Raw genomic sequence first — 12,175 nt, forward strand, 5'->3', positions numbered from 1 at the left:
TTGGCCATTACTTTTTTATTACTATTTATTTTATTTGAGATCATTTTTATTTTTTTTTCAATTTCATTCTTCATTATTTTTATTGCTAATTTTGTTTTTACATTGGTTGATTTTTAAATTGATACTATTTTTTTCTGATTTTATCCTAAATATTGGAATAAGCTTCTTGATTTAGCTCATATTTATGATTTAATGGGTTGCAAATTTGAGAAATTGACTTAGGTTTAGAAGATTTGCACGAGTTTATTTATTTTCCCTTTTCTCAAGCTCATGGTTTTTCAATTTTATCCTTTAGTATTTGATTTAATTGAAAATTAGGCTCCATTATTTTTTTATTGCTTTTTATAAAATTTTTCACTAATTTTAAAAATAACCTAGGTTATATATGTCGGGTCTTTTTATATGTTGTTCTTTGTTAAATTTAAATTTTTTAAAAAGAAATTTTAGTTTTTAATTAAATTAAACTAATTGCTTAAATATAAGCATGTTATGCTCTCTTAATAGTATTTTTGTTTACTTAAATATCTTTTTTAAATTGATTTTTTATTTTTATTTTTTGGCCTTTAATAAGTTGATTAGAATTGAGCTCCCTATTTTTTTTTGATTTGGTTTCCATGGGATTTTCACGATCTCATGTCCTGGATCGTGGATTTTTCTTTGATCGTGGATTTCTCGGGTTAATCATGGTTGACCCGAGTTAAGTCAATAGGTCTAGTCTCAATATTTTTTTTTTAAAAAAAGATTGTTCAATATATTATCATCTCAATATTTTTAAACTATTTCATTGAATATGTATAGATTTTTTACTTCTTAACATCTTTTTTTAAGGTTAGAAAAAAAAATGATTCGTAACGTAGTGTGAGTCAAGAATTACATGCTAAAAACATGTTTAGGAATGCGACTATTATTTTTTATTTAAAATTAGTTTTTTTTTATTTTAAAATGTTAATATCAAAAATAAATTTAAAAAAACAAAAATAAATTATTTAAATATATTTATATATAAAAAATATTTTAAAAAATAACAGCCACCAAACTAAGTAACAAATACCTCAAAGCAACGTACCAGGGAAGCAGCCTTTGGTTTTTTTTATGGACACAAAAGAGTGTTAGAAAATATTGAACCTAACACCGTATATATGAAACTAAAATGAACCAAAAAAGTTTGGTTTGATTCATCTTATTAGGAAAACCTAAAGCAGCATGTCTACCTCTAATTAGAAGACACGTACGATATTCTTTATTGGCTTATTTGTATATCCATTTTCTAAAATAATAATTAAAAAAAAACCAATCCTATACAAATTATGCAAAAAAATCCATTATAAGAAGGTAAAAATATATAATAGGTGCGTGAAAATATATATATATTTTTACTATTTTAGAATATAAAAAATAAAAATAATAGAGATAAAAATTTATTTGATTTAAAAAAATATTTATAAATAATTTTAAATTAATTTTTGTACTTTTAAACTTTAAAATATCAAAGTAAACTAATCACTATCATTTTCGTTTCTTAACCAAATTTAGCTTTACTTGTTTGTTTGCATTTTTTATATATATATATAAATGGCGTTCTCCGTTCTCAGCTGCATAAACATCTCTCCATTGCTTGTCTGTTGGCCATAAAATCACACTCTCCAAGACCACTTCCAGTTTCTCTTTGCTTCTCCAATTCCAGCAAATTTAAGCTTTCAATAATTAATAATGGAATTCCAATACCAAAAGCACAAAAAATCAACACTATAGAGAAATTAAGAACAAAACGCAAAGAAATCAAATTAAGAAAGACCAAGCTGCGTGCGGCTTCTTCTGCAAATAGTAATTACAGTACTAGCGTATAGTATGGAAGGAACTTACGGTCTACACTCAACGGTGGCGGATTACTCAGATAAGGCGTTGATGTCGCCGGAGAACCTCATTTTTCCAACGGAATACCAGAGCTTGCTGTCTTCAGAAACATTTCGGCAGCGGATTCCGATTCAAGGATCCCAAGAGCTACTTTCAGAAGCTGCTTCAATCACAACAGAAATTCAAAGAGAAGGAGATATGTCCAGTTTGCTCAAAGCTAAAATTGCCTCGCATCCTTCCTATCCTCGTTTACTTGAGGCTTATATTGATTGCCAGAAGGTAATCATCAAAAGCTAGCTTATCCTTGTTTTTCACAAAGGACTGAATGCAATAGCATTAGCAGCTGTTGAATTACAGTTTTATTATGTAGATATGGAAGCTATAAGACCTAGCTAGGGAAAGAAAAAGCTGTTCAGATGATGAGCTTTTGGGACTTCGAGCTTTATTTATATATATATATATATATATTGTAGTTGAGCTAAAGCCAAATATTTGTTTTGTTTTGGCAGGTTGGGGCGCCTCCGCAGATTGCACGCTTCTTAGATGAAATCCGGCGAGAAAACGACCTTTTCAAGCACTACGCTGTCTCCACGTACTGGGGAGCTGATCCCGAGCTAGACGAGTTCATGGTCCCCTACCCTACTGCCTTCCCCACCACCCACCCCCCACCCCCCTCCCCTTATGTATTCTTTTATGGGGTTTGGATTTTTCTGATCTGCCTTGTGTTTCTTTGTAGGAAACCTACTGTGATTTGTTGGTGAAGTATAAATCCGATCTTGAAAGGCCTTTTGACGAAGCAACCACCTTCTTGAACAAGATTGAAATGCAGTTTCGTAATATCTGCACCGCTGCCTCCATCAGAAGCGTCTCTGGTCAGTCTCTCTCTCTCTCTTTCCAGGGAAAGATCCTTTGTTTTTTGTGCTATAAGTTTGTTTTTCTTCTCTGTGATTGCATTAACGTGCAAATTATAAGCTTGTTATGTTATTGATGCGTTTCAATGGGAAAATTCATGTGTTTTTACTCACAGTGTCATCAATTCATGGTGTCTAGCTAGTTATGCTTTCCGAGTCCTAACTAGTCACTGGCCTTTTTCTTTTTCTTTTTCTTTATTAACTGCAACGACTGCTTTATCGATGTGAGAACTTCTATAATGCTTAAAGAATAAGCAAGAAATTCGGCTGTAGCAATAGCATCACAAACAAACAAAAGAAACAGCATAAAACCCTAGCTAACTAGACACTCGTGGCTTGTCTTGCGTTGGCAATCGTTGCTCATTCCAGTAAATACCTTTTGAATTTATAATCCGAAATTACTTTCTCTCTTTGATAATTTCGATTTGGTATGATCTTATGTCATATTTCTATGCCTTGTTTTGTAAAAGATGGATTAAGAAGGTTAATGGTTCTGCTGTGATGGACTTTGATACAGTTTCTGAACCTTTTCCCCTTTCTGTTCATTGTTGCATGGGCTTGAATTTACTTGGATTCTCCCACTCATCCTTCTATTGTGTTCCTTTCAATTTCCTTTCCCCTTTCCTGTTCTTCTTTTTCATCGTTTGTGTCAGAAAAATGAGGGTTCAAAGTAAGACCTTTTGTTTTAGAGATTCTGGATTTGACATTTCATAGCCAGCGTGTGTACAGTGACGTGTGTCTTCCCAACCAAAAGACCATTGATTATGGAGAACCAAGTTAATGCTTCTTGGCAGAAGCATAAGTCCTAACTAAAGGAAGCATAAGTTATTGCTTCTGTGTGAATATTTGTTTGTAAAAACGTTTGATTATCTTGATTCTCGTCGACAACAAATTGTTGCACTGCATATGAATCTAAATAATCACTCCGGCATAGAAGATCATATGTTAATGAACATATTTCACGTTGAACGAATGGATTTTATCACAGAATTGAAATATTTTGAATGAAACTTAAACTCAAACTTTGAGGTTGAATAATGTGCAAACTGCCATTTTGCTTCCATAATGACATCAAGTTGTTTTGATACATGAGCCCTCCAAACTCTCTTCACGGCCGTGTAACCTAATTAGTTTGAATCCTAATTTTTAATGGCAGAAAAGTAGTAAAGCTCTATTTGGCATGTATTTACAAGTAAAATCATTTTAAAAAAACAATCCATGTTACACTCACAGACAGCCTTAAACCCACAATATTTGCGCTTGCTGATTGCATTAGTACTTCCCTCGCTCGTTTTAAAAACCAAATCCCTTAATACAATACGGAATAACACTTTTTAAAGCATGTATGGCCACAGAAAAGCTGCTGTTGTTTGCATTTGAAAGGGTGGAGGTCGTGCATATGAGATGAGTATGGCAGCCTTAGATCCCAAAGAAGATTATCAATTTAAATGTGATAAAGGTTGTAAAATCACCCTATAGTTTTTATTCGAAAGTACACATTACCTTTTTCTAGATGTTCGTACCATTTCTCATCTCCTTCTCCTCTCCCCGTGTTTCCATGTTTTCTCTTCTGCTATGCTGGATTCTCAAATCTTTTAAATTTTCAGAAGACTAACGTTTGCTAAGATTCCGTAGACATGACATCGGATGTCCAATTGGACGTTATATATTGGCATACATTCACATGCGCTCCCATTGTGTCAAGGTACTTGTCTGCTTGGCTAGGCTGCTATATATTAATTTCTTTTGTGTGAGCTGTGAGCCTTTCTGGTCTGTGGTGCAATGTTTCTCTCTATCGTTGCATGTTTATTTATCGATTTAATACATTTTTATTATGTATTTATCATCTCACATTAATGAAGCCGGTGTCTAGCTATTAATTATGTTAATGCTTTCAATACAATACAAAGTTTATCTCAGATGGATGTCCCCCATGCATTTGGCATATACCATTTGTTTGATACAACTTGGTAGATAGCTTTAATTGCTAATAAAAAAAACCTAGAGTCTACTGTGTTTTTCTGAACTTTAGAAAATTGATACCCATGTTAAGCCTTCCAATATGACTTTTCCTCAGAAAATTTATTTGGCTTGCATCCTTGTCAAGTTATCATGGCCATGGACTTCTATCTGATCTGTTACTGCAATGAACTCTTAAGTTGGAATTCGCAGTAAATAAAGATTCAAGAAATAAACATTTTTCTACAGCTAAATGTTGATGTACTTACCCGCATCAATGCACATTATGAAGAGGATATGCTTTTCCGTCATTTTTTGTGTTGACATGGAAGCTTGAAAGGTTAAAGCCTCCTTGAATTATCATCTTCTTTGCCTTAACACTTGACTCGCTTGCTTAGCAGCCGTTTTGAAGTGATGCTAGTACAGTATTTCTGGATAATCAGACAGAATGTTTGTGCATCTCCTTTCTTTGTTTTAAAAAGGTTCCGCTTGAGCAACGTACATGCATTGAGTGCGTGTGTGTGTGTGTGTGTGTGTGTGTATATATGATAATTAAATTGTTTAAATTAAGTCTATGCATGCTTCTATCCATTTATGAGTCTTGAATTTTCTACCAAGCTAGCCAGTATATCTATTGTACCTGCTTAATAAATATACACAAGTACACGCTGTTGGTAGCAGGGTGAGTGAATACATAGGGTGGTGCAGGTGCTCCCTCAAAAAAAAACCTTCTGTTCCTTCCAAAGACCAATTTGTAACACGGATGTTTTCTCACAATGGCACGAACGAGGGGGTCTGAACTCTTGAATAACATCAGCAGAAATCACAATGGGAGTGACAGTGGGTTTGGGATAGCATAGCCTAACATAGCTATAGGCCATAGCCATAGCCATAGCCTTAGTCTGCATGTAATTCTCGAGAAAGAGATAAAAAAGGAGAGTGATTGTTCGCTGTTTTCTGGTATGCAATGCAATGTGGGGCAGTGACTCCTACTTACCAGTAGTAGGTGAATAAATGCGAGGTTAGGCCAATGGAGACTACTTTATGGGTCTTCTTGCCCGGGTTGAGCGGGTGGTCGGGGTTCACATGGGACTCCCGCAGATTTCGCTGTTATCCCCACCAGCCTTTTTTCTTGGGTGTAAGCCTCTAAGAGAGAGAGAGAGATAGAGAGAGAGTTCATCATTCAATGCCATCTCTGCTTGTCTTGCTTCTACTCTAGCACTGAGCAGCTCCTGCTCCTCCTGCCCATGCTGCAGCTATTGCTTGTGTATGGATAGTAATATAGTATAAGTGGTGGTCATCTCCGTAGACATTTGTTTCTTTGTGGCGTTGTGGGTCTCTGTGCTTCCTAATGCGCTTACTCGTGTTTCGGGTGTTGTTTGATATTCTTTCAACATGATTTTTATTTAAAAAAATATTTTTTTTATTTTTAAAAAATTAATTTTGATATTATTACATTAAAATATTTTAAAAACATAAAAAGTAATTTTAAATAAAAAAATTTCATTTCTTAAAAAAGAAAAAGAAAAAGAAAAAGGGTTGAAACAGGCCTTACTCTTTAAGCTTGGAACCTGGGTTTGCCCTCCCACAAATACTAATTTACTCTCAAGTTGGTCCTCTTAGAATTTGCTAGCTTAGCCACCAACACCATCATTATATCTTATGATTTCAGTAAGTATATGAACTGCAAAGATCTCGAGTTCTTGGGGAAAAGCTAGCAATTACTGCTGGTTTCGGGAAGTTTAGATACGATTTAGGTATTAATTAATTGCTTGATGATCATCAAGACTGTCCTTTATCTGGGTAGGCTCTTCTTTGGCTAAAATAGAAAACCTATCAGTAGGCTATTCGCCTTGGATTTTAGCTCTTCCTAGTGTTGTCTTGTTTTGTTAGGTTTTCGCCTTTCTGATCTCAATAATTTGAGACGAGAGACGAGAGTGAGTATTTAAATACTATTTATTAAATAAAGAGTTTAAATATTTATATCATACTTACTAAATCTTAGATATTCGTTCTTGTTATCTATTATTCATCGAGGACGTACGATTCATTATTAAACATAAAATATTCAAATAATATTTACTCTTCATTATTATTCACCATATAAAGTAAATATTAAAAAAAAAACCCACCGTTGAGATGGTTTCATCGGGTAATGTTAAACTGCGATGTGAAAGCAACCCTCTCTCTGTAGAGTCTAGTCTAGTCTAGTCTGCAAGCTTGATTTGATGGGCGTACAAACATGTCTGCTGTGACTCCTGACTCTCTCGCTCTCTGCCTCTCCCTGACAAACGATAAAACCAAACGAAGCCACACTAGCCTAGTGAATGGGCTACCTTCCAGCATTGGCCATTGCCACCGCTGCAACTTTTTTGATGGAAAATCGTCCCTCGCTGTCTCAGCCCGTTTCCCAAGTTCCTTCCTCCTCCTCCTCCTCCTCCTCCTATTTCTTCCTCTTCTTCCTGCATGTAAAATAAGTATCTACTGATTATTTCTAAAGTCAAGCAATTAACAAGAGTAAATATTGCCATAACGTTTTCATTACAAGTTTAAAAAAATCATAAATTTACCGTGTCTTGAAATAATAATCCTATCATCTCACACATCACGTATTTTAATTTTACTATTTCGGGAAATGATAATCAAATCACCTTACTAGGCTAAGTCGTCGAATAAATTAGAATTTTAATTAATAATCATGATGCTTGTGTGAAAGAATATGGACGTGATTATACTCACAAAAAATAATTGTAGTATTTAATTATCTTGACAAAGTAAAATTAGTGTTAAAAATATATTTAGCTAAAAAAATATATTTTTGATATAGATTTATCAAAACAATTTAATATTATTAAAAAATATATAAAAATACTTTCTAATCATAAAAATAAACAAATGGGGTATCATCTCCCTCGTATTTTTTCTCTCTTCTCGGTGGTCAAATCTCTCATGTCTGTTGTCAGAGTGATTGGCGAAAGAGAGAAAAAATGTAAATTATTTAGGTCTAGCCGTCTGTTTTTCTCTACACCAATGAATTGTTGGAACAGATTTTATTAATGGACTGAAGTTTTTCTAATCAAGGAGGTCATTCAGTACAGAAAGACATGTTCATAAGAAATTGTTCGTTTACAAATCTCTCCTTGCCATAAACCTCAAAGAAGTGTTGATCTACGTGACTGGCTACTCAATCTGTTCAGAGATTGATGAATTCTTTGTATTTGATTATTTTTTTCTTCCCTCCTCAGTTATAATTTGTTTAACGTTTCGATGTCTTGAGTGCCATTGCTGCTTCTTGTTGTATTTAAAACACCATTTGTCCCTTGATACCTAATCAATTTTGTAGTGTCAAAAAGATTTACTTTCTGTCTTGTCTTTCTAGCTTCAAATCTTGATAACTTCTAACCCTAGGATAGCTTCAGATTTTAAGATTATTATTTTAAGGAAATTATTTTCATGAATGCATATCATAATACAAGTGTTCTTTTAAAATCGTTTAAAGATTAAAGTATGAGTAGCTAGATTCAATAATATCTTTTATCATCAAATCGATAGAAAATAAATCTTATTGTGTGTTGATACGTCTTATTGGATTTCAATCGCTTAAATAGGTTTTCAATCAATTGATAATTATGAACGTCCATGCATACGTTTTACTTTGTTAACATTGTTAATTTTATGAGAATAATATATTATAATCAGTAATTTTATTTAATAATTTAAGTTTTTGAATTGAAATACTTATTTAATATGATACTAATTTTAATATTTATTTAATAGTTATAGATTCAAATCTTAATTACATATTTTATTAGATAAAATTAAAAACAAGATTCGAATTCCTATGTTCCTCTCGATCAGCAATGACTGCGTCTGTTAAATAAGTACGGTAGAAGCCTGCATTGTTTACTGTGATCGGATGGTATGATGGGATGATAAATCAATCACTTCAGTTTTTCTTCTCTAGAACTAGAAGGCTAGTTTTGACGACAGAAATGTAGAATCTCTGGTAGTTTTTCTCAGGTTCCAGAGGGGTGCGTCAGTTTTAGTGATGTTAAACTTGAATGTCGTGAACTTAATTCGATTAAGTCTCAGTTATATTCTAATCTAATTTGACAATTTAGATTTGCTTTCTCTAGTTATTCTTAAAATGGATTGAACTTGCAAGACGTCTTGGATTCCTGAATGTTATTGTCTTCTTCAAATAACACTGTAAACTGCATGTCTTGGGAATTTGTTGTTTTAACTATAATTTCAATAAATGCCGATAGTGGTTTAGGAATTAGAAGTTATGCTGTTGAGGTTTAAAATTTATGCAGTGGTTTCGTATCGAAGATTAGATGCATTGCCATTACCTTGTGAAAAAATTAACTCGGTCCACGGTGTAATATTGTTGCAGCAGAAAATAGTTTTACAGGTAGCTGCTGTGAAATTCGATTTTTGTTCGATTATATAGGTTGTTTGCATTATAATTCGACAAGAAGGACACGAATGTATATTTTTGCAATTTATTTTGCGCAGGTGACGGTGCGCCATCATCAGATGAGGAGTTAAGTGGAGGGGAGATGGATATGCATGAAGCCCAACCAAGTGGTGAAGACCGAGAGCTTAAAGATAAACTTCTCCGTAGGTTTGGAGGTCATATTGGTACTCTGAAGCGTGAGTTCTCAAAGAAAAAAAAGAAAGGAAAGCTACCGAAGGAAGCTAGGCAAACCCTACTTGGATGGTGGAATGTTCACTATAAATGGCCATATCCAACTGTGCGTGTCTCCCTTCCTTGCTGCTTATGTTTTAGTTTTGTTTTAAAATATGCCAGTGGTGTAATTCTTCTTGTTTCTGATGCATGCACATATATATATATTGAACTCACGAAATTATTTTCTAGGAGTGAAACTAAGAAGGGTAGCATTATATATGTTTTGTCCTAGAACTGCTAGTTGTTTGGTGACTAGACCATGGGTGATTGCTCTAAAGCCCTAAGGGATCATTCATTAGGACTGGGAAACACCATATCAGGGAAGTTCCGTAATCATCTAAGGAGAAAAAACTATACTGTTGAAGTTGAAAGATGAGTTTTGGTTCTTATAAACTAGATACAGATTGGCTGGATTGTGCACATGGATTTGCCTAGATGATTCATTCAATGTTGGTAGCTATTTAGGCTATGAATTTGTGTAGGCAGGATTTTAATTCGTATACGAAGTTAAACATTGGTATGATGATGATTTGCTTGCTTAATCGTCCAGGAAGCTGATAAGATAGCATTGGCCGAATCAACGGGACTAGATCAGAAGCAAATCAATAATTGGTTTATAAATCAACGTAAGCGCCACTGGAAACCATCCGAGAACCTGCAATTTGCTGTCATGAATAATCTTTCTGGGCAGTTCCTTGCGGAAGACTGAGTTCCATGTACATTCTAGAATATATTCTGTTATTGCTTTTGGCTTCATGTACATTATGCTGTGCAACATTGCTGGCATTGAAAATCTTATATTTAATTAGAAACAAAAAAAATGGGAAGATTGCTGTATCTTGGATCGTGTTTATTTGCGATTTGGCAACATAGATAATGACAATAAATGCTTAAATAGTTGGGATGAATAGTCTACTCATTATTCGTGGCTTCATATTTTTTTTCCATAGATGTGCAATCTTCGAGGTCTATATTGGTTGTTTTGACTAGTGAGATGCAGATGTGCTAATACAAATGGAAGCTTGATAGATACACAGTTTGCCTATTTCTTATGCTAGGTGAAAAACTTGCAGCAGCTTGTCATGAGGAGAGACTGTTCTTCCTCCCAACATCATATGACAAATTCTGTTTGAATTATATTAAACCCCTCTTTAGGGTTTACCAGCACCAAAGATTAGCGGGTTAACTCAAAAAAAAATTAATATCAAAACGATGTTATTTTAAAAAAAATATTAATGTGTTTTTCTACTGGGTTTTGAGTGAATCACAGGTTAAATTGAGATTTTTATTAGATCATATCAAGTTGATCAGGTATTTGGTTTACTTGCTGCCGGGTTAACCTACTGGACTGCTGACTCTCATAACCATGTATGAAGTCGAAACCTCTGAAGCATTTGGTATGAAATAAATGCAGTGGCAATCTTTTGAACAAAGCATGCCATTACTTGATTTTTTTTATGTGCCACTATTCTTATTATAAGGCAACTATCTCCTCGGTTTTCACCAGACAAATGATCCATGAGAATATATAGATACGAATCTTGTTTCTAATCCCAATCAAAGCAATGCTGTGTGGCTGATACATTCAAGTTTGTCTCATCCTGCGAACTCTTGGAACGTGGTGGCCGTGGCTTTAAGGTTAGGATTGCTTGCTGATAATTTTCTTTAATTTATGTGGATATTCAAAGCACACTAGTTAAGAATTTTATTTTACTCACAAATACATTACGAACAATACACTGATCAAACTTGATCATCCCTAAAACTCCAAGAACACGGCTTTTATTGGAGGAAAAAAAATCAGTTTCTGAAAAATAGAAAACTGTAAAAAGAGGCCTAAAGCTTCATCATCGCGAGGTGAAAGAGTGCATCTTTCTTGGGTATGTACATGGTAAGTTTGGTTAAAGGTTTTGGGATCCAAAGCACAGGAAAGGTGCGGAAGCTTTTCGTTCAAGAGCTCATCTTATCATATGCACACCTTTATGTCCTTTTTTTTGTGTGTCAAGGAACATGGATATCGGTTACCTTTGCTCTCTCAACCATTCGTCTTCAAAAGGATTTTTCATCAGAAAGCTAAAGCCATTAGTACAGGCTGGAAATATATGTGTTTTATTATAATATTAAGGTATGTATAAATCATATTATATTAAAAAAAATCTAAATATCCTACAAACATATTTATATAATATAAATATATATTTCAGGTTAGGTTCAAGTCAAGTTTGATAATATTTATACCCTAGTTATTATTCATTAAATTTAAAAAATACCTTTCTTTCTATTCAAGTAAGATTAAGGCTATGTTTGTTTTCTGTAAAGTAGTTTTCGGGAAACCATTTTTTAAATTTTCCTGTGTTTGTTTGTCATTAGAAAAGGTGGTCAACGGAAAACACTTTTCAGTCAAAGAAAAATTTAGCTTAGTTTCCAGGAAAGTGTTTTCTTAAAAAATTTGGACGAAAAACACTTTCCGGAAGTTGTGAAAAATTTAGAAATGTCATATTATTTGCTGATTATATCAAATTTGGTCCTCAAAATTTTGATTGGTATATATATTTTGTTTTGAATATTTATTTTTCAATTTCATCTCTTAAAATTTAATTTTTATATTAACTTTGGTCCTCATTTTTATAATTGTTATTTGCTTTTCCCTTATCATTTTTTTATTAAAATTTTTTATCTATCAAATTTGATCTTCATTCTTTTGATTATTACTTATTTTATTTGAAATAATTTATGAAAGATTAATTATTATTATTTT

General features: G+C 33.4%; 1 protein-coding gene across 1 annotated transcript; it reads left to right on the forward strand.

The window, feature by feature from the left end:
• Positions 1–1,672: 1,672 nt before the first annotated feature.
• LOC133704078 (homeobox protein knotted-1-like 6) lies at positions 1,673–10,287 on the forward strand. The gene is made up of 5 exons (XM_062128819.1): positions 1,673–2,133; positions 2,364–2,483; positions 2,591–2,726; positions 9,243–9,481; positions 9,968–10,287. Exons 1-5 carry the CDS (start codon positions 1,849–1,851, stop codon positions 10,124–10,126), a joined length of 939 nt encoding a protein of 312 aa, XP_061984803.1. The 5' UTR covers positions 1,673–1,848; the 3' UTR covers positions 10,127–10,287.
• Positions 10,288–12,175: the final 1,888 nt, after the last annotated feature.

Source organism: Populus nigra, chromosome 10 (genome assembly GCF_951802175.1).
Source record: "Populus nigra chromosome 10, ddPopNigr1.1, whole genome shotgun sequence".
Classification (NCBI taxonomy): Eukaryota; Viridiplantae; Streptophyta; class Magnoliopsida; order Malpighiales; family Salicaceae; genus Populus; species Populus nigra.